Source organism: Heterodontus francisci, chromosome 29 (assembly GCF_036365525.1).
Source record: "Heterodontus francisci isolate sHetFra1 chromosome 29, sHetFra1.hap1, whole genome shotgun sequence".
NCBI lineage: Eukaryota > Metazoa > Chordata > Chondrichthyes > Heterodontiformes > Heterodontidae > Heterodontus > Heterodontus francisci.
The window spans coordinates 63,719,038-63,744,150 of record NC_090399.1 but is presented as its reverse complement, the minus strand read 5'-3'; the positions used below and the strand labels follow the sequence as shown (position 1 = coordinate 63,744,150).

The 25,113-nt window shown below is 45.5% G+C and overlaps 1 protein-coding gene across 9 annotated transcripts in view; it reads left to right on the top strand.

Moving 5' to 3' along the window:
• Positions 1–13,010: 13,010 nt before the first annotated feature.
• The window catches only part of LOC137345659 (uncharacterized), a 76,759-nt gene continuing 64,656 nt past the window's right edge, over positions 13,011–25,113 (top strand). For 4 of the 9 annotated variants that reach the window (XM_068008908.1, XM_068008912.1, XM_068008905.1 and 1 more), the window contains exons 1-3: positions 13,011–13,751; positions 14,397–14,428; positions 17,274–17,448. In XM_068008908.1, coding sequence (XP_067865009.1) covers positions 13,745–13,751; positions 14,397–14,428; positions 17,274–17,448 — 214 coding nt within the window. In that variant the 5' untranslated portion in view covers positions 13,011–13,744. The other 5 variants (XM_068008909.1, XM_068008907.1, XM_068008904.1 and 2 more) reach the window with 2 other exon arrangements.

Below are 25,113 nucleotides of genomic sequence, written 5' to 3'. Positions count from 1 at the left end.
TTTTCACCTTTTTGTTCCTGCACGAAGTAAATTTGAAATGTAAAATCAGATCAAAATCAGCTCATGGGCTGAATTATCATCAGAAAATCATCCAGGCAGAGCATTTCAAGATATAAAATCTATTTCTAGCTGAACATTATTTATTCGGTTTATAAACAATGTAAGGTCACATGAGGCTTGTTTCTGCAGGTGTAACATCAGAATATGATCATAAAGGGGGAGTTTCTGCAGCGTCACCACGTAATGACGTCAACGAGATGACGTCCGAGTGTTGCCCGACCCGTCAATGGCCGCGATTCCCGCCTGATTCCCCCAACCTTAACCCACTCCCTCCCGCACTCGTCGCCTCAGTCGCTGCTTCCGCCTGCAGACGTGTGCTCGCTGCTCCATCCCGCCGCTCCTGTGCTCGCTGCTCCATCCCGCCGCTCCTGTCTGCTCGCTGCTCCATCCCGCCTCTCCTGTCTGCTCGCTGCTCCATCCCGCCGCTCCTGTCTGCTCGCTGCTCCATCCCGCCTCTCCTGTCTGCTCGCTGCTCCATCCCGCCTCTCCTGTCTGCTCGCTGCTCCATCCCGCCTCTCCTGTCTGCTCGCTGATCCATCCCGCCGCTCCTGACTGCTCGCTGCTCCATCCCACGGCTCCTGACTGCTCCCTGCTCCATCCCACCGCTCCTGACTGCTCCCTGCTCCATCCCACCGCTCCTGACTGCTCGCTGCTCCATCCCACCGCTCCTGTGCTCGCTGCTCCATCCCACCGCTCCTGACAGCTCCCTGCTCCATCCCACCGCTCCTGTGCTCGCTGCTCCATCCCACTGCCCCTGTCTGCTCGCTGCTCCATCCCGCCGCTCTTGTGCTCGCTGCTCCATCTCACTGCTCCTGACTGCTCCCTGCTCCATCCCACCGCTCCTGACTGCTCGCTGCTCCATCCCACCGCTCCTGACTGCTCGCTGCTCCATCCCACCGCTCCTGTGCTCGCTGCTCCATCCCACTGCTCCTGACTGCTCCCTGCTCCATCCCACCGCTCCTGTCTGCTCGCTGCTCCATCCCGCCGCTCCTGTCTGCTCGCTGATCCATCCCTCCGCTCCTGTGCTCACTGCTCCATCCCACCGCTCCTGACTGCTCGCTGCTCCATCCAGCCGCTCCTGTCTGCTCGCTGATCCATCCCGCCACTCCTGACTGCTCGCTGCTCCATCCAGCCGCTCCTGTCTGCTCGCTAATCCATCCCACCGCTCCTGACTGCTCCCTGCTCCATCCCGTTGCTCCTGACTGCTCTCTGCTCCATCCCTCCGCTCCTGTCTGCTCGCTAATCCATCCCTCCGCTCCTGTGCTCGCTGCTCCATCCCACCGCTCCTGACTGCTCCCTGCTCCATCCAGCCGCTCCTGTCTGCTCGCTAATCCATCCCTCCGCTCCTGCGCTCGCTGCTCCATCCCACGGCTCCTGACTGCTCCCTGCTCCATCCAGCCGCTCCTGTCTGCTCGCTGCTCCATCCCACCGCTCCTGTGCTCGCTGCTCCATCCCACTGCTCCTGACTGCTCCCTGATCCATCCCACCGCTCCTGTCTGCTCGCTGCTCCATCCCGCCGCTCCTGTCTGCTCGCTGATCCATCCCTCCGCTCCTGTGCTCGCTGCTCCATCCCACCGTTCCTGACTGCTCGCTGCTCCATCCAGCCGCTCCTGTCTGCTCGCTGATCCATCCCGCCACTCCTGACTGCTCGCTGCTCCATCCAGCCGCTCCTGACTGTTCGCTGCTCCATCCCGCTGCTCCTGACTGCTCGCTGCTCCATCCCGCCGCTCCTGTCTGCTCGCTGATCCATCCCTCCGCTCCTGTCTGCTCGCTAATCCATCCCACCGCTCCTGACTGCTCCCTGCTCCATCCCATTGCTCCTGACTGCTCGCTGCTCCATCCCTCCGCTCCTGTCTGCTCGCTAATCCATCCCTCCGCTCCTGTGCTCGCTGCTCCATCCCACCGCTCCTGACTGCTCCCTGCTCCATCCAGCCGCTCCTGTCTGCTCGCTGATCCATCCCTCCGCTCCTGCGCTCGCTGCTCCATCCCACGGCTCCTGACTGCTCCCTGCTCCATCCAGCCGCTCCTGTCTGCTCGCTAATCCATCCCGCTGCTCCTGACTGCTCGCTGATCTATCCCTCCGCTCCTGTCTGCTCGCTGATCCATCCCTCCACTCCTGTCTGTTCGCTAATCCATCCCTCCGCTCCTGTGCTCGCTGCTCCATCCAGCCGCTCCTGTCTGCTCGCTAATCCATCCCTCCGCTCCTGCGCTCGCTGCTCCATCCCACCGCTCCTGGCTGCTCGCTGCTCCATCCCGCTGCTCCTGACTGCTCCCTGCTCCATCCCACCACTCCTGACTGCTCCCTGCTCCATCCTGCCGCTCCTGTCTGCTCGCTGCTCCATCCCGCCGCTCCTGACTGTTCGCTGCTCCATCCCGCTGCTCCTGACTGCTCCCTGCTCCATCCCACCACTCCTGACTGCTCCCTGCTCCATCCTGCCACTCCTGTCTGCTCGCTGCTCCATCCCGCCGCTCCTGACTGTTCGCTGCTCCATCCCGCCGCTCCTGTCTGCTCGCTGCTCCATCCCGCCGCTCCTGACTGCTCCCTGCTCCATCCCACCACTCCTGACTGCTCCCTGCTCCATCCTGCCGCTCCTGACTGCTCGCTGCTCCATCCCGCCGCTCCTGTCTGCTCGCTACTCCATCCCACCGCTACTGACTGCTTGCTGCTCCATCCCGCCACTCCTGTCTGCTCGCTGCTCCAGCCCGCCACTCCTGACTGCTTGCTGCTCCATCCAGCCGCTCCTGACTGCTCGCTGCTCCAACCTGCCGATCCTGTCTGCTTGCTGCTCCATCCCGCTGCTCCTGTCTGCTCGCTGCTCCAACCTGCCGATCCTGTCTGCTTGCTGCTCCATCCCGCCACTCCTGACTGCTCGCTGCTCCAACCTGCCGATTCTGTCTGCTTGCTGCTCCATCCAGCCGCTCCTGACTGCTCGCTGCTCCAACCTGCCGATCCTGTCTGCTTGCTGCTCCATCCCGCTGCTCCTGACTGCTCGCTGCACCAACCTGCTGCTCCTGACTGCTTGCTGCTCCATCCAGCCGCTCCTGACTGCTCCCTGCTCCAACCTGCCGATCCTTTCTGCTTGCTGCTCCATCCCACCGCTCCTGACTGCTTGCTGCTCCATCCCGCTGCTCCTGACTGCTTGCTGCTCCATCCCGCTGCTCCTGACTGCTTGCTGCTCCATCCCGCTGCTCTTGTCTGCTTGCTGCTCCAACCTGCCGATCCTTTCTGCTTGCTGCTCCATCCCACCGCTCCTGCCTGCTCACTGATCCATCCCACCGCTCCTGTCTGCTCGGGTGGAGCCTCGGACTGCAGTCCCTCAAGCACCGGGATTCTCGAAGCTTGTCCTAGGGAAGTGGGTGGAGCATCTGTGTCTACAACATGGAGAGACATTGTAATAACATGGAAATGAGGGGGAGGGGACTAACCCTGCCTCCCAGTTAATGTTTCTCCAGGTGGGAACCATTTGAAAGGGGATATCAGGAAACTGTCAGTAACCCTTGTGGCTGCTCCCCTCTGATCGGGTCTCCTGAGAGGGAATGGCAACAAATTGAAGCAGCTCTAAAATAGTAAATAGACATTTTCACCCACAGGAATTTGTTAGATATGTGGATGTGAATAAAAACAGCAGTCAAAAGTCTCCAGCCTCTAGATAAATGTCCGATGTCTGTAAAGGTAAAGTACGACCATGTTATACACTCCATAAACACCAAAACCAGCCACTCAAACTCGAGAGTGGGGAAGATTCTATTCCTTTTTTAGTACAAACATCTTCTTTTCCCCATTATTCCTCTTTCATCCCTGGGCAAAGTTCTGTTTTATTCTCCTACATTCAAGTTTTAGATCAGATTGAGCAGCTAGTTTTTTCAGCCAGCACAAACATGATGAGCTGAATGGCCTCCTTCTATGCTATAATTTTTCAATGGTTCTATTTGAACATAGATCACAATTCCTTCAACATCACTGTTTTAAGATCTGGGATTCTGTCCCCTCTTCATTCTCTTTAGGGTTCTGTATTTGATACCTATTGTACTCAATACTTCTTTAATAGCCTCCCATTGTTTTACTCTCGGTTTCCCTGTTAACAGCTCAGCTGAGTTTTATGTGTTCACCTTACATGTCATTCTGTCCAAGTCAGCCTCACTAACATTAAAACCATAGCATGTGGGGGACCTTTCTCCTGGAACTGAATGTCTGTCTCTGACATATTGTGGTCACTGATTGCTAAATGTTCATTTACTATCCGAATGTTATAGTCACAGTCATAGAGTGATACAGCACTGAAACAGGCCCTTCAGCCCACCGAGTCTGTGCCAACCATCAATCACCCATTTATACTAATCCTATATTAATCCCATATTCCCTACCACATCCCCACCTTCCCTCAATTCCCCTACCACCTACCTACACTAGAGGCAATTTACAATGGCCAATTTACCTATCAACCTGCAAGTTGTTAATTAATTCCTGGTCATTATTCATTGTTAAATCTAGTACACCCTGTTTTCTTGTCAGTTACACGATATGTTGTGTCAGGAATCTGCCCTGAATTCAATCTAGAAAATAATTGCAGAAATTGCGGGTCAGTTGAGTTCATCTTGAATGAGCCAGTGAGGAAGGAGGAAGAAAGGAGAGATCAATGTTGAGTAAATCACTGATGTTCCCAGAGTTACTGTTAAATGGGGAGAGTCAGTGTTGGCTGCATTTAGGGGGATTGGGGATGTTTTAGATGATGGTGCCTCCTCCTGGTAGCAGAGAGTGTTACAGCTCAATGTTCCCTGAATGATCCAGTAGGAGGCCATTTGGCCCATAGTTTCTGTGCCAGCTCTTTGGAAGAGCTATCCAATCATTCCCACTGCCCTGCTCTTTCACCATAGACCTGAAGTTCCGCTATTTATCCAATTCCCTTTTGAAAATTACTATTGAATCTGCTTCCACCACCTTGTCATTACTTTATTCAGATCATAACAACACACTGCGTAAAAAATATTCTCATCATCTGCCCCTCTGGTTCTTTCACCAATTATCTTAAATCTGTGTCCTCTAGTTACTGACCCTCCTGTCACTGGAAACAGTTTCTTCTTATTTATTCTGTCAAAACCCCTTATAGTTAAATCTCCCCCTTAACCTTCTCTGCTCTGAGGAGAACAATCCCAGCTTCTCCAACTCTCCACATAACCAATTCTGCTCAATCTCCTCAGCACAATCTCCAATGACTTGACATCCTTCCTAAAGTGAAGACAATTCTCCAGCTGAGACCTAACCCAGTGATTTGTAAAGGTGATACATAACATTGTTATATAAATGTAACCAGTTCACTGTGTGGTATCCACCAAACACACTAAGAACTGGACTCAGAAGGTGACCAGCAAGGAAGTTTTCTTGACAATGAATCCTGTCCCGTGCACCCAATATCGAGAGTGTTGGAAATGTAGAGTCAGCTTGTGTGAGTAAAGTTCAGTGGAAGACCAGCTCTCTGTGCTGGATGAGGAGATGGCAGACAGACTGGAGACAGTGATCGTCTCTCTGAGTTTCCAAGCAGAGGGAATCCCGTGATATTTTGGTGAGAGGCTGTTGAATAAGTTCAGAGGAAAGATCACGTGTAGTTTTCAGGTGAAAGGGGTGAAATAGCAGAGGCTCTGACCATCATTTTCTAATTTTCTCTGGCTGCAGGCATGGTGCCGGTGAAGTGGGGGACCACTAAAGTTTTACCATTATATAAAAAGGGAGGAAGGGATAGACTGAGTAATTACAGCCAGTCAGCTTAACCTCGGTAGTGGGAAAATTATTGGAAATAATTCTGAGAGATGGTATGAACCATCATCTAGAACAGTTTAATCAAGGACCATTAGTTAAGGGAAGGTTGTGTCTGACTAACTCAGTTGAATTCTTTGAGGAGGTAACAAGATGTGTTGATGAAGGTAGTGCATTTGATATACTCGACATGAATTTACGCAAGGCTTTTGATAAGGTCCCACATGGCGGACTGGTCATGAAAGCAAAAGCCCATTGGGATCCAGAGCAAAGTTGGATACAAAATTGACTCAGTGGCAGGAAGCAAAGGGTCGATGGGTGTCTTTTTATGACTGATAGGTTGTTTCCAGTGAGGTTCCACAGGACTCAGGACTGGGCCCCTTACTGTTTGAGGTATATATCGATGATTTAGATTTAAATAAACGTAGAATAGAAACATAGAAAAATAGGAGCAGGAGTAGGCCATTCGGCCCTTCGAGCCTGCTCCGCCATTCAATATGATCATGGCTTTCATCAAAACTCAGTACCCAGCTCCCACTTTCTCCCTGTATCACTTTAGCCCTAAGAACTATATCTAACTCTTTCCTGAATATATTTAATGATTTGGCCTCAATTGCTTTCTGTAGTAGAGAATTCCACAGGTTCACCACTCTCTGGGTGAAGAAATCTCTCCTCATCTCAGTCCTAAATGGCTTACCCCTTATCCTTAGACTGTGACCCCTGGTCCAGGAATCCCCCACCATCGGGAACATCCTTCCTGCATCTAGTCAGTCCAGTCCTGATAGAATTTTGTAGTTTTCTATGAGATCCCCTCTCATTCTTCTAAACTCTAGTGAATACAAGCCTAATAGACCCAATCTCTCTTCATACATCAGTCCTGCCATCCTAGGAATCAGTCTGGTGAACCTTCGCTGCACTCCCTCCATAGCAAGAACATCCTTCCTCAGATAAGGAGACCAAAACAGCACACAATACTCCAGATATGGTCTCACCAAGGCCTTATATAATTGCAGTAAGACATCCTTGCTCCTGTACTTGAATCCTCTCGCTATGAAGGCCAACATACCAATGATTAAGAATTTTGCAGATGATACAATAATTGGCCTTGTGATTGATAGTGAGAAAGAAAACTGTAGACCACAGGAAGATATCAATGAAGTGGTCAGGTGGGCAGAAAAGTGGTGAATGGAATTCAGTCTAGAGAAGTGTGAATTAAGCATTTGGGGAGGGCAAACAACACCAGGGAATACAGAATAAATGGTGCAATTCTGAGAAGTGTATAGGAACAGGGGGACCCTGGAGTGTTTGTCTTCAGATACATGAAGGTGGATGGACAGGTGGATAAGGTGGTCACGAAGGCATAAGGGATACTTACACTTATTCGCTGAGTAGGGAGGTTATGCTAGAAAACTGTATAAAACATTTGTTCGACAGCAGCTAGAGAACAGTGTACAGTTCTGGTCACTGTAATTACAGGAAGGATGTGATTGCAGTAGATAGGGTGCAGAGGAGATTTATGAGCATGTTGCCAGGAATGGAGAATTTTAACTGTGAGGAAAGATTGGATAGGCTGGGGTTGTTTTCTGTAGAACCGAGAAGGCTGAGGGGAGATTTAATTGAGGTGTATTAATTATGAGGGGCCTAGACAGAGTAGATAGGAAGGACCTATTTCCCTTAGCAGGGATGTTAATAACCAGGGGGCATAGATTTAATGTAATTGGTAGAAGAATGAGAGGGGGTGAATTTTTCACCCCGAGGATGGTGGGGATCTGGAAGTCACTGTCTGAAAGGTTGCTGGAGGCAGAAACCATCAGAACAGTGAGAAAATACTTAGAAATATCGTTGAGGTGCTGTAACCTACAGGACTACAGACCAAGAGCTGGAAGGTGGGATTAGAATGGAAAGCTCTTTTCTGGCTGGCATTGACATGATGGGCCAAATGTCCTCTTTCTGTGCTCTAAATCTTTCTATAAATGAAAGGAAGAACTTGCATTTCTATAGCACCCTTTACTACCTGAGAATAGATGGACTGGGAAGATGGGCAGAGCAGTGGAAAATGGAATTTAATCCTGAGAAGTGTGAGGTGATGCATTTTGGGAGGACTAACATGGCAAGGGAATATACAATGGACGGTAGGACCCGAGGTGGTACAGAGGGTCAGAGGGACCTTGGTCTACTTGTCCATAGATCACTGAAGGCAGCAGCACAGGTAGATAAGGTGGTTAGGAAGGCTTACGGGATACTTGCCTTCATTAGCTGAGGTATAGAATATAAGAGCAGGGAGGTTATGATGGAGCTGTATAAAACACTAGTTAGGCCACAGCTGGAGTACTGTGTACAGTGGTCACCACACTATAGGAAGGATGTGATTGCACTGGAGAGGGTGCAGAGGAGATTCACCAGGATGTTGCCTGGGCTGGAGCATTTCAGCTATGAAGAGAGACTGGATAGGCTAGGGTTGTTTTCCTTAGAGCAGAGAAGGCTGAGGGGGGACCTGATTGAGGTATACAAAATTATGAGGGGCAGATAGGGTATATAGGAAGAAACATTTTCCCTGAGCAGAGGGGTCAATAACCAGTGGACATAGATTTAAGGTAAGGGGCAGGAGGTTTAGAGGGGATTTGAGGAAAGATCTTTTCACCCAGAAAGTGGTTGGCATCTGGAACACACTGCCTGAAGGGGTGGTAGAGGCAGGAACCCTCACAACATTTAAGAAGTATTTAGATGAACATTTGAAACGCCATAGCATACAAGGCTACGGGCCAAGTGCTGGAAAATGGGATTAGAGTAGATAGGTGCTTGCTGGCCGGCATGGACACGATGGGCCGAAGGGCCTGTTTCTGTGCTGTATAACTCTATGACTCTATCCCAAAGAGCTTTACAGCCAATGATGTACTTCTGAACTGCAGTCACTGTTGTCGGAAACATGGCAACCAATGTATGCACAGCAAGCTTCCATAAGTATCAATGATATAAAACAACAGGTAATCTGTTTGGGGTGTTATTTGAAGAATAAACATCAACCAAGGGCACCAGGGAGAACTTCACTGCCCTTCTTCCATTAGATGCCATCCTTTACATTCACCTGAGGGGGTAAATGGGGCCCTCGGGTTTAATGTCTCATCTGAATGACAGCACCTCTGACAGTGCAGCACTCCCTCAGTACTGGCATTAGGGAGTGTCAGCCTGGATTATGGGGCTCAAGTCTCTGAAGTGGGCCTTGAACCCACAGCCTCCTGCCTTAGAGTAGAGAGAGTTACTAACTGAGTTGGGTGAAAGAGCAGGATATGGAGGGACTGAAGATTAAATCCCATTTTAAACTCATCTGATCTCTCCTGTTCCCATCTAACTGGTCAGTGTCCTGTGACCTTGAACATGGGGATGAAAAGAGGAAGAAACACTGGAACAAGTATTTTGAAAAATGATATCGATTGATGGACACATGCTGGTTTAAATGATGGATATTGTCCTGCACGGAAGGAGCCGTGATGAAATAAACAATGAAATGGAGGAATCATGAAGTTTAAAAGTCAGCTGTTAAAATACATCACAGGAACTTGAACACTTGAAACACAGTCAAAATGGAGTAGTGACCATGTGACCGCTCCTGTACTGGAAATCCACAAACTCAACTGCAAAGATGAAGCTCATTAGCCTTGTCTGAAATAACTCTGTGGAAAACCCCTGTGAAATTGAAAGGAGCCAAGGCATATTAATGACTATGATTGATGTGAATAGACTAACAGAGGATGCTGGAGACAATCAGACTCACAACTCAAACCAAGATGAATAAGGTGTAAAGTAGCAACATCTTCACAGAATGCTAGCCATTTAAACATCAATCGATAGCAATCACTATCACATCCTGACCCATTTTGTGGTCACAACAGGGGACAGGTCATGTGTTTCCTAACAGAAACTCTAATGTGATAAACTTTTATCTTGAAAGGTAAATGTCTGGAGAGAGAGACAGAGATCAAGCAAACACCTTCAGAAAGCAGTCAGGCCAGGGACTGTGGAAACAGTTCCAGCCAAGCAAGAAGATGTCCTGCTGCCAAGTCTACCCTTCAACTTGCTGCAGCAGGGAACTGAAAATGACCACCAGCTCCAGTCTGAAGTCTTACCCTCTAGAAATCTGCAACACCTCAACAAGCCAAGACTGCATATACCCAGGCCTGCACCTTTAAAAGAGACTGGTCTCCTGAGAATTTTCAACATGTTTACTGTTAACCATGAATACCTACCTCAGTTTGAACTAACTCCTACCCTTTTCTCTCTATCTATCTATTCTTGTTTATGTGTGTGTGACTGAGTATGTGTGTGAGTGAAGTTGTAACCATTTCAGGAATTGTGTAAAAATAGTTATTTTTTTAACCAACAAGAAAATCTGCCATTTGTCTATTTTTTGACCAAAAAGATACTCAGTAGCTAAAGCATCATTTTTAACTAAACACGATTGCAGTCAGTTGGGTGGTGAACAGTGGGAACCACCCACATTCCTTCACAACCGTCCGTAACAATATGCTGTGTAAATGTGGTTGCTTTTGGTTGGAAGAAGCTACTTAAATAGGTACAAACCCTTTTAATATATACATGGTTTCAAATTATTTATCTACTGTTTAAAGTTATACTTGTTTTCTGAAATATTAGGTCCTCCATTTCAATGTATAGATATGTTGCATTAAATTGCACACACTCACATCTCTATAGTTACCACTAATAATGTTAGCTTATCAATACAATATTGCAGATAGATGTTATTCCGAGAGATAAGTCTACCCAGATATATTGTACACCTGCTGCCTTATATTACACAATGCTGCTTGGATTTATATTTCTATTGTGGTGAGTTATAGATCTTCTTTTGGGCCTCCTTATCTCGAGAGACAATGGATACGCGCCTGGAGGTGGTCAGTGGTTTGTGAAGCAGCGCCTGGAGTTATAGATAAGTCTTATGATAAGCTCATACTTAATATTTTAAATTATATCAATGCTGATTTGAAGTGTACATGTCAACCAATAAATTATCTGCTGTGGATACCGAATTGAAACCCTCCCATATTGACACACATATCTATAACCAACAACAACTGGCAATGATGGAGTGTCTTCATATAGTAAAACATTACAAAGTGTTTCACAGGAGCGATGATCAGGCAAAATTAGATACCGAGTCACATAAGTAGATATTAGGACAGGTGACTGAAAGCTTGGTCAAAGAGGTAGGTTTTATGGAGCATCTTAAAGGAGGAAGTGTCTCCCTCACCTTCTAATCTATCATCATCATACACTCCTTAAATATTCCACCCTTGACCACACTGTCCGGGAAAATTACTGCACAATCTCCAGCCTCCCTTTCCTCTCCAAAGTCCTTCTCCCAAATCCGTGCTCACCTTTCCCAGAACTCCGTGTTTGAATCCCTCCAATCAGGTTTCTGCCCCTGTCAATATACTGAAACGGTTCTCATCAAGTCATTAATGACATCCTATGTGACTGTGACAAAGGCAGTCTACCCATCCTCATCCTTCTCAACCTGTCTGCACCTTTTGACATGGTTGACCACACCGGCCTCCTCCAACTCCTTTCCCACATTTTCCAGCTGGGTGGGACTGACCTTGCTTACTTCCATTCTTATCTTTCCAGTCATAGCTGGAGAATCACCTGCAATGGCTTCTCTTCCTGCTCTCCCACTGTTAGCTCTACAATCTCTCAAGGAGCTTTCCTTGACTTCCTTCTATTTCCCATCTCCATGCTTCCCCGCGGAAACATCGTCCATAAACATATTGTCAGTTTCCACATCTGCGCTGATAACACCCAGCTCTACCTCACCACCACCTCTCAACCCTCCACTGTCTCTGATTTGTCACATTGCTTGTCTGAAATGCAGCAACGGATGAGCTGAAAATTCCATCAAATAAATATTCGGAAGACCAAAGTCATTGTCTTGGGTCCCTGCCACAAATTCCATTCCCTAATCATTGACTCCATCCCTCTCATTGGTCACTGTCTGAGGCTGAACCAAACTGTTGTAACATTGGCATCCCATTTGACCCTGAGATCAGCTTCCGACCACCTATCTGCTCTATCACGGAGACTGTCTATTTGCAGCTATGTAATGTCACACATCGTTGATTCTGTCTCAACTTATCTGCAACTAAAACCTTCATCAGCTGCTGAAATCCTCATCCATGCTCTTGTTATCTCTAGACTTGACTATTCCAATGCACTCCTGGCCAGCCTCCTATTTTCACCCTGCAGAAACTAAAACTCATCTAAAACTAACCTGAATTCACTCCAGTTCCCATTCCGCAATCACCCCTGTGTTCACTGAACTACATTGTCTCCCGGTCAAGCAACGTCTTGATTTTAAAATTCTCATCCTTGTTTTCAAATCACTCCATGACCTCGCTCCCTCCCTATCTCTGTAATCTCCTCCACCCCCTCAACCCTCTGAGGTATCTCTGCTGCTCTAATTCTGCCATCTTGAACATCCCTGATTTTAATCGCTTCATCATTGGTGGCACCTTCCGCTGCTTCGGCCCTAAACTCTGGAATTCTCTCTCCAACCCTCTCCGTCACTCTACCTCACTGTCTTCCTTCACCTCCCTTTCCCCCGGGTGCCTCTCCTCTCATTCACTGATTACCCGCAGTTCAGCTCATGCTGCAATTGACAACAGTGAAATATGGTTGTACAACAGTAATTCTCTGTGCAGACTCGCTTTAAGTACCTTTGCCCCGCCTCCAGCATCAACAGCGAACTGGTCGGAATTGGCCGTCAGAGCGCCATGACGTAAAGACGTTCAGCCAAGTGGATGCAATGACTCTGGACGGGGAGGAACACGACAGGAATTGAGCAGCACCGCTCTTCTTTGATTGGTTAGTGTGCAGCAATTCTGCTCACCGATTGGTTCACTGAGCTGTTGGTCACATGCATTGAGAGGCGGTGCTGAGCTGAGCAATGCCGCGCTAGGATTGGTCGGAATTTGACACGCTGCTTCTGCTGTGTCGAGACATGTTGCACGGCGGAGAAGGAAAGACTGCATGTCGATTGGTTAACGCAGCTGTCACTCAGACAATACGATAACCTTATTGGTTGCAGAAGATGTCGGTCACATTGTAGTCCTTGCCATTGGTTGGGGCCGTGTCGGTCTCTAACCGTCCGCTCTGATTGGCCTCCTCATGTCTCGAGGGCGGGGATTATACGCGGTCTGATCACACACTGGGCAGAGCGGCAGCGGGTGGCTGTGTTTTGGCGGGGATTTCAGTTTCCCAGCCTTGGCCAGGTTTATGATCCAGCTACGGGGCTCCAGAAGAAGGAAGGCGTTTAGGGCTGGGAATCCCCGCGTCGTCCGACTATTAATCGCCAACTCAGGGTTGCCAGTGGGAGAATCCGATGTAAACATGTCACGCTGCAGTTCCTCAGTCCTGCCAGTGAAGGAGCTGCAGCAACTGTTCAAACCCCCTGGAGTCAGATCACTCAGCACAAGGCGGGGATAGCGCCTGGGATCTTCCTGTGCTCTGTGTTTGGGCTTTGGTACCACACCAGCTTTGAGCATGTCACATAGCACAGGCTGGGAATGGATCCTGGGATCTTCCTGTGCTCTGTGTATGGGGTTCTGTACCAGACTGGGTGAGAGAAGCTCCTTCAGCATGAGCTGGGGATGGAGCCTGGGATCTTCCTGTGCTTTGTGGGGCTCAGTGCACACTAGTTGGATATCCCTCATTGTATGTTTCTGATTGCAGCCTCTCTCTCTTTCAGTTAGTCTCGGAGTTCCTGACTGATCAGAATGCCCCTCTCCTGTCACACCCATCACACACATTGAAGATGGACGACCTGCTGCCAGAGATCCAGATGATCAGGAACTCGAGCCTTCGGTACACTCATTTACTTCAGTGACTCCTAGTCCCTGATTCATCATCAATTTCCCTGGAATGTCAGGTACATTATCATCTTCCTCTACTGTGAAGACTGACATAAAGTAATTATTCAACAAATCTGCCATTTTCTTATGTGTGGGTAAACATGTCAGGAAAGGATGAACAGACTGGGTCTCTTTTCGTTTGCAAAAAGGGAGGTTGAGGGGTGGCCTAATAGAGGTCTTTAAAATGATGGAAGGTTGTGATATAGTGGATCCAGAGAGAATGTTTCCTCTTGTGGCGAAGAACATCACTCGAGGCCATCAATATAATATCGTCACCAAGAAATCCAATAGAAGAAACTTCTTTACCCAGAGAGTGGTGAGAATGTGGAACTCGCTACCACAGGGAGAGGTTGAAGCAAATAGTGTAGATGCATTTAATGGGAATCATAGGAGGGAGAGGGGAAGAGAGGGTAATGATAGATTTACATGAGGAAAGACAGGAGGAGGCTCGAGTGGTGCATAACCGCTGGCATGGACTGGCTGGGCCGAATGGCCTGTTTCTGTGCTGTGTATCCAATATAATCCTAGTTATGTGGAAAGATTAGAGAAACTGGGGTGGTTTTCATTATAGCAGAGAAGGTTAAGGGAATATTTGATAGAGTTGTTCACAATTATGAATGGTTTTGAAAGAGTAAATAAGGAGAAATTGTTTCTGATGGCAGGAATGTCAGGAACCAGAGGACACACATTGAAGGTAATTAGCAAAATAACAAGAAGGAACATGAGGAAATGGTAATTTATACAGTGAATTATTATGATCTGGAATGTTCTGTCTGAAGAGGTGATGGAAGCAGATTCAATAATAACTGTCAAAAGGGAATTGGACGAATAATTAAAGTTGAAAAAATTGCAGCCAACGTGGAAATAACAGGTGTGTATAACTGATTGGAAAGTTCTTTCAAAGAGCCAGCACAGGCACGATGGGCTGAATGGACATCTCCAGTGCCATATCACTCTATAATTCATGATATATATTAATGACTGAGACTTGGGTGTGCAAGGCATAATTTGAAAATTTGCAAATGACACAAAAATTGGAAGCATTGTGAACTTTGAGGACTGTGATAGACTTCAAGAGGACATAGACAGGCTGGTGGAATGGGCAGGCATGTGGCAGATGACATTTCATACAGAGAAGACTGAAGGCATTTGATACAGTGCCACACAGCAGACTTGTCAGTAAAATTATAGCTAATGGAATAAAAGGGACAGTAGCAACATGGATACAAAATTGGCTGAGTGACAGGAAACAGATTTAGTGGTTAATGCATGTTCTTTGGACTGGAGGAAGATTTGTAATGGATTTCCTCAGGGGTCAGTGTTGGGACCCTTGCTCTTCCTGATCATTATTAATGACCTCGACCTTGGTGTACAGGACACAATTTCAGTAGTTGCAGATGATACGAAACTTGGAAAAATTGTGAACTGTGAGGAGGATAGTGTAGAACTTGAAAAGGACAAAGACAAGTTGGTGGAATGGGCAGACAAGTAGCAGATGAAGTTCAATGCGGAGAAATGTGAAGTGATTCATTTTGGTAGGAAGAACATGGAGAGACAATACAGAAACATAGAAAAATAGGAGTAGGCCATTCGGCCCTTCGAGCCTGCACCGGCATTCAGTATGATCATGGCTGATCATAAAGAGCAGAGGGACCTCGGTATATATGTGCATAAGTCATTGAAGGTGGCAGGACAGGTTGAAAGAGTGGGAAATAAAGCATACAGTATCCTGGGCTTTATTAATTAGGGGCATAGAGTACAAGAGCAAGGAGGTTATGGTAAACTTGTGAAAGACACTAGTTTGTCCTCAGCTGGAGTATTGTGTCCAATTCTGGGCACTGCACTTTAGGAAAGATGTTAAGGCTTTGGAGAAAGTACAGAAAAGATTCAGGAGAATGGTTCCAGCGATGAGGAACTTCAGGTATGCAGATAGATTGGAGACGTTGGGACTGTTTTCCATGGAGAAGTGAAGGCTGAAAGGTGATTTGATAGAAGTATTCAAAATCATGAGGGGTCTGGACAGAGTGGGTAGGAAAAAACTGTTCCCACTCATGAAAGATTGGAGAACGAGAGGGCACAAATTTAAAGTAATTGGTAAAAGAAGCAAAAGTAACATGAGGAAAAACATTTTCACACAGCGAATGGTTAGGATCTGGAATGCACTGCCTAAGAGAATGGTGGAGGCAGGTTCAATTGAGGCATTCAGAAGGGAATTCGACTGTTAACTGAAAAGAAAGAATGTACAGGGTTACGGGGAGAAGGCAGGGGAATGGTATTAGGTTAATTACTCATTCAGAGAGCCGGTGCAGACACGATGGGCCAAATGGCCTCCTCTGCACTCGAACAATTTGGTGATTCTGTGATTTTGTGAAGTGGTATATGTTTTTAGGAAGAACAAGGAGAGGCAATATAAAATAAATGATACAATTCTGAAGAGGGTGCAGGAACAGAGAGACCTGGGGGTATATGTGCATAAATGATTGATGATGACAAGCACAGATTGAGAAAGAGGTTCAAAAACATATGGGAACCAGGGCTTTATAAATAGAGGCATGGAGTACAAAGGCAAGGATGTTACGATGAACCTTTATAAAATACTGGTTCGGCCTCAACTGGAGTATTATGTCCAATTCTGGGCACCGCACATTAGGAAGAGGTTACAGAAAAGATTTACAAAAATGGTTTAAGGGGTGAGGGAATTCAGTTACGTGGATAGATTGGAGAAGCTGGGGCTGTTCTCCTTGTGGGAGAGAAGGTTGAGAGGAGATTTGATGTGGTGTTCAAGATCATGAGAGGTCTCGGCAGAGTAGATAGAGAGAAACTGGTCCTGTTGGTGGAAGAGAACAAGAGGACCCTGGCAAAAGAACCAACTGCGAGTTGAGGGAAAACCTTTTTCGCACTTCGAGTGGTTAGGAAGTGGAATTCACTGCCTGAGAGTGGTGGTGGCAGGTACAGTCAGGACTTTCAAAAGGGAATTGGATAAGAACCTGAAGAGGAAAAAAATGCAGATTTATGGGGACAGGGCAGTGGAATGGAACCAGCTGAGTTGTTCTTGCAGAGAGCTGGCATGGACATGCCAAATGGAATGGCCTCCTTCTGTGCTGCAACCATTCTATGATGGGAGTGGGGTTGGAGACGGGACTGATTGATGTTCATGTCCAGTGAGATTGCACACCAGGAGCAGAGCCTGGTCATGTGATCCTGTGATACCTCGAGTGGGAGGGGCTCTGGCTGCTTTGTGACATCATTGCTGGGTGCTGTGTGATTGGCTTCTGACAGGTTCCTGACCCTGGTTACGCCCCATCACTGGGATGTCGGTGTGGGAGGAGCTGGTGTGACAGCTGACATTGCCAGTGAGTTCAGTCCTGATCAACAGGACAAAGGACAGAAAAGACCAATTTAATAACAAGTTAAAAATTCAAGACAACTCATTAATTGCAAATAAATTGATATGAAATCCAATCATAATTATAAAAACAGTCCCATTGTATTCCAGTTACAGGTTCTGGGATTAATATGAATCATTTTTCTATTGATAGTTTCTTGGCATGTGGAATATCTCAGGAAGGTGGAGAGAGAGAGAGAAGTTGAATCATTGCCACACTAACTGGGATTGGAGAAATGTCACCGGATCCCCAGAGCAGTTCTGCTGGAACCAAGAGCCTCGGTGTTGGAGACGGGAGAAAACAGGAATCATCAACAATAACTGGAAAGGTGAGGATCTTTACTGAGAATCCCATTCGTCCAGGATTTTGCTGAGGTGAGAGTGTAACCAGATACTGGGAGCATTTCACCATCTGCCATCAGGCTTGGCCTTTGATTTGAGCCGAGCTTAACTCGTATAATCTTGTACACCTCTATTAAATCTCTCCTCAAACTCCTTTCCTCTAAGCAGAACAACCCCAGCTTTTCCAACCTAACCTGTAACTAAAATCCCCCATCCCTGGGACCATTCTGGTAAATCTCCTCTGCATCCTCTCCAGGACTTTCACATCCTTCCTAAAGTGTGGTGACCAGAAATGGACACAATTCTCCAGTTGGGGCCTAACCAGTGCTTTATAAAGGTTTAGCATAACTTCCCTGCTTTTGTACTCAATGCCTCTATTTATGAAGCTCAAGATCCCATATGCTTTGCTAACCAATCTCTCAATATGTCCACTCCCTGGTCCCTCTTCCTGCGCTCTTTAAAACTGTGCTATTAAGTCTATATTGTCTCTCCTTATTCCTTCTGCCAAGATGCATCACTTCACACTTGTTAGTATTAAATTCCATCTGCCACCTGTCAGCCCATTCTGCTGGCCTGTCTATGTCCTGTTGCAGGTGGTTCATGTCATCCTTAAAGATTGCCACATCTCCAAATTTGGTGTCATCAGCAAATTTCAAAATTCTACTCTGCATTAAAAGATGCAAATCATTTATATTTAGCAAAAAAAAGCAGTCGTTCCAGAACTGACTCCTGGGAAACACCACTGTCTACCATTCTCCAGTCTGAAAAACAACCATTTACTGCAAGTCGCTGTTTTCTGTCCTTAAGCCAATATTTTTATCCAATTGGACACTGACCTTCCTATTCCCTGAGCTTCAGTGTTTTTAACTAGCCTTTTATGTGTACATTATCAAACACTTTATTAAAATCCGTACAAACAACATCCACCACATTCCCTCATCAACCTTCGCTGTTACTTCATCAAAAAAATCATTGAGATTGAATCTGATCTGCCTTTTACAAATCCGTTCTGGTTATCCTTAATTAACTCAAACCTCTCCAAGTTTCAGTTGATTTCCTCCCTAATTATTGTTTCGAAAACCTTACCCACCACTGATGTTAAACTAACTGGCCTGTAGTTGCTAGGACTGACCTTCTTGAATAAGGATGTCACTCTCCAGTCCTCTAGCACCTCCTCCATATCCAGTGAAGATTGGAAGATTATGCAAACCCTTCTGCTATCTCCATCCCCATTTCCTTTAGTAACCTGGGATGCAAGCCATCTGGATCAGGGGACTTATTTACCTGAAGCATAGCCAGCCTTTTTAGTACTCCCCCCCCCCACCCCTCTCCCCCCCGCTCAATATTTACCCTATCCAGTACCTCTACCTTCTCTGCTTCCACTGATATTTTGTCAGACTGCACTGCCTTCGTGAACAGAGTTACAAAGTACTCATTAAGTCTATAAATATTGCCCAGCTCCTCTCAGCATATATTACCCACTTTGTCCCTAATAGGCCCCACTTCACATCTTACTACTCACTTACTGTTTACATGCTGGTAAAAGATTTTGGGTTCCCTTTTATGTTGACTGCCATCCTATTCTCACATTCTCTCTTTGACAGTCTTATTTTCCGCTGCACCTCTCCTCTCAACCCATTGTAAATGGCCTGATTCTCACTTGAAGAATTCACCTGACATGCACCACACACCCTCTTTTTTTGTTTCATCATAATCTCTATTTCCCTCGTCATCCTTTTTTTGGTTCCCCTACCTATCGCCCTTGTTGGAATGTATCTAGCCTGTACCTGAAGCATCTCTTCCTTCAAGATATCCCATTGTTCCGATACAGTGCTTCCTGTCAGTTTTTGGTTCCTTAAGTTCGATCCCTTCTCATCGCATTAAAATTAATTCTCTTCCAATCTAGACATTCTGCCTTATTTAGTTCCTTGTTTTTCCACGTTACTAGTCTAAACCTTATGATGTGATGATCACTCTACCCAAGTGTTCCCCCACTGATACTTGGTCCACCTCATTTCCCAGCACCAGATCCAGCAATACCTCCTTTCTAGTTGGGCTGAGAACATACTGGTCAAGGAAATTCTCCTGAACACATTTCAGAAATTCCTCCCCCTTCTTAACTTTGACTCCAGAATTATCCCAATCGATATTTGGACAATTAAAGTCCCCCAAAATCACCACTCTATAGTTCTTGCACATCTCTGTGAATTCCCTGCAGATTTGTTCCTCTATTTCTCTCTATCACTATTTGGAGGCCTATAGAATACCCCCAGTACTGTGATCTTACACATTTTGCTTCTCAGCTCTAAGCAAATGGATTTAGTCCTTGCCCCTTCAAGGATTTCCTCTCCTTTCAACAGTACAATGCCTTCCCTAATCAGGACTGCCACCCCACCTCCTTTTTGTTCCTTTTCTATCTTTTCTGAACACTTTATGTCCTTGTATATTCAGTGCCCAGTCCTCACCATTTTTAAGCTACATTTCTGACATTGCCATTACATCATATTCCCATACTGCTATTTGTGCTTGGAGCTTACCAAAATTTTTCACCATACTTTTTGCAATTTCACACGTGCATTGTAATCCTGTCTGGAGTATTGTGTACAGTTTTGGTCTCCTTATCTAAGGAAGGATATACTAGCCATCGAGGGTGTGCAACGGAGGTTCACCAGACTAATCCCTGGGATGGCAGGATTGTTTTATGAAGAGAGATTGCAGAAACTGGGCCTGTGTTCTCCGGAATTTCAGAGAATGAGAGGTGATCTCATTGAAACTTAGAAAATTCTTACAGGGTGTGACAGGGTAGATGTGGATAGGATGTTTCCTCTGGCTGGTGTGTCTAGAAGAAGGGGTAGGTCATTTCAGACTGAGATGAGGAGGAATTTCTTTACTCAGAGGGTGGTGAATCTGGAATTCTCTCCCCCAGAGGGCTGTGGAAACTCAGTCGTTCAGCATGTTCAAAACAGATTTCTGAATACTAATGATATCAAGGGATATGGGAATATTGGGGGAAAATGGTGTAGAGGTAGATGATTAGCCATGATCAGTTTGAATGACAGAGCAGGCTCAACAGGCCAAATGACCTACTCCTACTTCTCTGATCCTATGATCCTTTGCATTCCTCTCAGTCCGCTGCAATCTAATACAGAACTTCTCTAGTCCAGTCTAACGCTCTCTCACATTGTGCACCTTATTCCTTTTTCTACTTCCATGTACTGGTGCCCACCCCCTGTCAATTTAGTTTAAACTCTCCCAACCACACTACTGAATCTCCCTGCAACGATTGTGATCCCATTACTGTTCAGGTGCAACCTGTCTCTTTTGTCCAGGTGCCTTCTGCCCCGGAACTGGTCCCAATGCCCCAAGAATCTGAAGCCCTGCTTCCTATACTATATCTCAAGCCATGATGTTTCCTCTTGTGGGATAATTTATAACTTGGGGTCACTATTTAAAAATAAGGAGTTGCCCATTTAAGACAGAAATCAGAGGGTTGTGAGTCTTTGTAACTCTCTTCTTCAAAAGACGGTGAAAGCTGAGTCTTTGAATAATGTTAAGGCCGAGGTAGATAGATTATTGATAAGCAAGGGGTGAAAGGTTATCGGGGGTAGGCAGGAATGTGGGGTTGAGGTTACAATCAGAGGAGCAGGCTCGAGGGGCCGAGCGGCCTACTCCTGCTCCTAATTTGTGTGTTTGTGTGTAAACCACGCATTGATCCTCCGTATCTTCTTATTTCTACTTTCGCTAACACGTGGCACTGGGAGTAATCCAGAGATTACTAAGCTCAAGGTTCTACTCTTCAACTTCCTCCCTAGCTCCTGAAAATCTGACGTAGGACCTCAATCCCTGTCCTTGCTATGTTGTTGGTGCCAACGTGTACCACAACTTCTCAGCAATTCCTACCCAGCAGATTGGAAATCCACCAAGGCAGTGGTGATGGATCTAGTCGTTGAAAATAAATCAGAGCAAATATGAAAAGCAAACTTAAGTGAAAATTGAGCCAATATCAGTCACAACATAATAAGGTTTAAGGCAATGATTCAGATCAATACAAGTAAGAAAAGCCAAAAATAGATTAGAAAAAGCTGATTATTGGGGATTGAGAATGCAACGAGTGAAGATTTAACTGGAACAGAATATTAACAAACAGAGAGAACAGTGCGGGGGAATCATAGACTTCAGGAGAAATATACTCCATGATAAAAGAACAGACTGGCCTTTTATGAATCATTATGGACGAATAAAGGGATAAGGACAAAATTGAAACTAAAGTAAAAATCATGTACTAAATACATTGGCAAAAATGAGCAAACGATGAAAAACTAAATCAAAGAGATTAGGAATGAAGTCAAAAAATTATGAAGGCAAAGAAGAGCAGCAAATATAAATAGTCAAGGAATATGAAAAGCAGAAGTAAAGTATCATACAGACACATATAGATAACAAAAGGTCATTCAGAATAGGGACAGAGTCACTGAAGGATGTACAAGAACAACTCACAGATAATGACAGAGGTATGGCAGAAATATTAGAGAATTAGTTTATCTCAATTTTTACCAGCTGGACTAACAATGTGGACTAGACAGCATTCCAAGTAGATATTAAAATATATAGAATAGAAAGGATGGGATACCAGGAAATATTAGAGAAAATAAACTCTTGGAACTGGATGAATTACATCCACATGGGTCAGTGGAATACTCCATTGAGAGCAGTACATACAGTTCTAGACCCCACACCTGAAGAATGATGTTTTAGTTTTGGAGGGGGTGAAACACAAATTCACCAGAATGGAGATCGGGCTGAAAGGTTTAAATAATAAGGATAGGTTTTACAGACTAGCCTTGCATCTCCTTGACGATAGAAGATTAATGGGTGATATTTTGAAGTGTTCTTGATGATTAAAGGCTTAGTTCGGATAGCTAGCGGGAAACTAATTCCTCTGGCGGCTTCAGAAGAGGCTTATCCCTAATAATAGAGAAAGGCCTCTCATCTCTCTGCCTCTATTACTTCTCTCTCTTTCACTTTGTCTTTCTCACCTCATTTCCTCTCACTATTTCTGCCTCTGTCTCTTAGTCTCTCTCAACAACAATCGACAATGGTGGTCATCATTAGACTAGCTTTTAATTCCAGATTTTTTTATTAATTAAATTCAAATTCCATGATCTGTTGTGGTGGGATTCGAAACCATGTCCCCAGAGCAATACCCCGGGTCTCTGGGTTACTAATCCAATGACAATACCACCACACCACCATCTCCCAACTGTCCCAACACAATATACACACAATCCCAGCCTGTATTCTGAATACATTCGAAGATATATTATTCCATACTGAATATACTGTATCAGCTGAAGCAGCATCTACACTCCCAGTTTTTTTAAATGATCTGTGAATGTACCAGGCCTCATCAGTGGCTTCGAGTCCGGCAAGATTTTGCTGTTAATCTGGAGGGGAAATTGCCTTTGCTTCAGTACTCGGAAGCAGCTCTGCCTCCCATCTCACCCAGTCCTCTTCATAAACTCATTTTATCACGTTTCATCTTGCAGTGACATATCCACCTGCTGAAGTATATACACTAGCTGTCGAGTCTAGAACTAGGAGACACAGTCTCTGAATAAGGGTCAACCACTTAGGACTAAGATGAGGAGGAATTTCTTCCCCCAAAGGGTTTTGCATCTGGAATTCTCTACCCCAGAGGGCTGTGGATGCTCAGACATTGAGTATATTCAAAGCAGAGATTGATTGATTTTTAGACAATGAGGGATTAAGGGATATGGAGATGGTGTGTGAAGGTGGAATGAAGGTAACAGATCAGTCAAAAACGTGTGAACTGGTGGAGCAAGTTCCAATGGCCGAGTGGCCTACTCCTGCTCCGAAATCTAGTGTTCATATACCTGCAATGTGCTCCACTCTGTAAATCTTCTGGACCTTGTTTTTCCTTATTTCTGACAACCTGTCTTTGTAACTGAAGCTATTTGGTCAGTTTCCAAATTTATCTTAAACATTTGAGTAATTGGCAAGCAATTGCTGCTGATCTTATAAAGACATTTCCATATAGGACATAGATACCTCAGAGGAATGTGGATCCAGTCAGGTTAAATAATGTAACAAAGGTTATTCTACAGACCACCTAATAGTGGAAGAGATCGAAAGGAAAATATACAAAGCGATGAAACAAGTAAAATTCATAGCATCGTAATCATGGAATATTTCATAGCAAATAATCTGTCAGGAAGAGGAAGGAAAAGGGGATAAAAGGGAATGGAGCCGTTTCCCTGTGTTCTAGACATCTTTCTTACCCAGTACATAAGAAGCCCAAACAAGAGAGGAATCACTGATGGATCAAGCAATATAGAATGCACCAGAGCAGATAAAAGTTGGAGATTTCGGAGAAACTCGTTGGAATATCAGTCAGAACAGAATATAGTTTAAGGGAATGTTTGAGAAAGATGTAACTAAGAAAAGGCAAAAAAAATTGATTGTAAAAAGCTGACTTGGGGGGGATGAAAATGGAAGTTGTGAAGAAAACTGGACAGAATATTGATGAACAAAGATAGATCAGCAGTGGAAAATATGTAAAAAGGTGATCACTAGACTTCAGGAGAAATAAATTCCACAAAACAAGAATCAATTAACCAATTATGAAACACCATAAATGAAAAAAGGGATAAGTGTGAAACTGAAATGAAAGTCAAAGGCAGGTAATAAGTATCTTGAGATTAAGGGAGAGGATGACAAAAACCAAAATCAGGAGGTTAGGGAACATGTTCAAAAAGTAAAACAAAGAGAAACTGTGAAATTAAATTCTGAAGAAATTTAAAAAGAAATAGTAAAATATCCTACAGACACATAAATAACAGAAAGGTAAATTCGAATAGGGATAAAGTCAATGTCGGCTGCACAGGAAAAACTCACAGGTAATGAGGAGAGATGGCAGAAAGATTGGAGAATTACTTTGCTTCAGTTTTACCAGCTGGACTAACAAGGTGGATTTGACATCATTACAGGTAGATATCAAAACATTTAAAACAGAAAGGAGGGGATAGCAGTAAAACCTAGAGATGATAAATTCTGGAAACTGGATGAATTGCATCCGTGTATACTAAAACAGGCAAAGGAAGACCCCATTGAGAGTGATGTATTCAGTTCTGGACCCTACACCTCAAGAATGATGTATTAGTTTAGGATGGGGTGCAGCACCTATTCACCAGAATAATACTGAAGCTACAAGGGTTAACCTGTGAGGACTGATTTTTTGAAATTATTCATTCATGGGATGTGGACATCGCTGGCTAGGCCAGCATTTATTGCACATCCCTAATTGCATTTGAGAAGGTGGAGATGAGCTGCCTTCTTGAATCGCTGAAGTCCATATGGTGTAGGTACGCCCACAGTGTTGGTAAAAAGGGAGTTCCAGGATTTTGACCCAGCAACAGTGAATGAACAGTGATATAGTTCCAAGTCAGGATTGTGTGTGGCTTGGAGGGAACTTGCAGGTGGTGGTGTTCCCATACATCTGCTGCTCTTGTCCTTCTAGGTGGTAGAGGTCACAGGTTTGGAAGGTATTGTCGAAGGAGACTTGATGAGTTTCTGCAGTGCATCTTGTCGGTGGTACACACTGCTGCCACTGTGCGCCAGTGATGGAGGGAGTG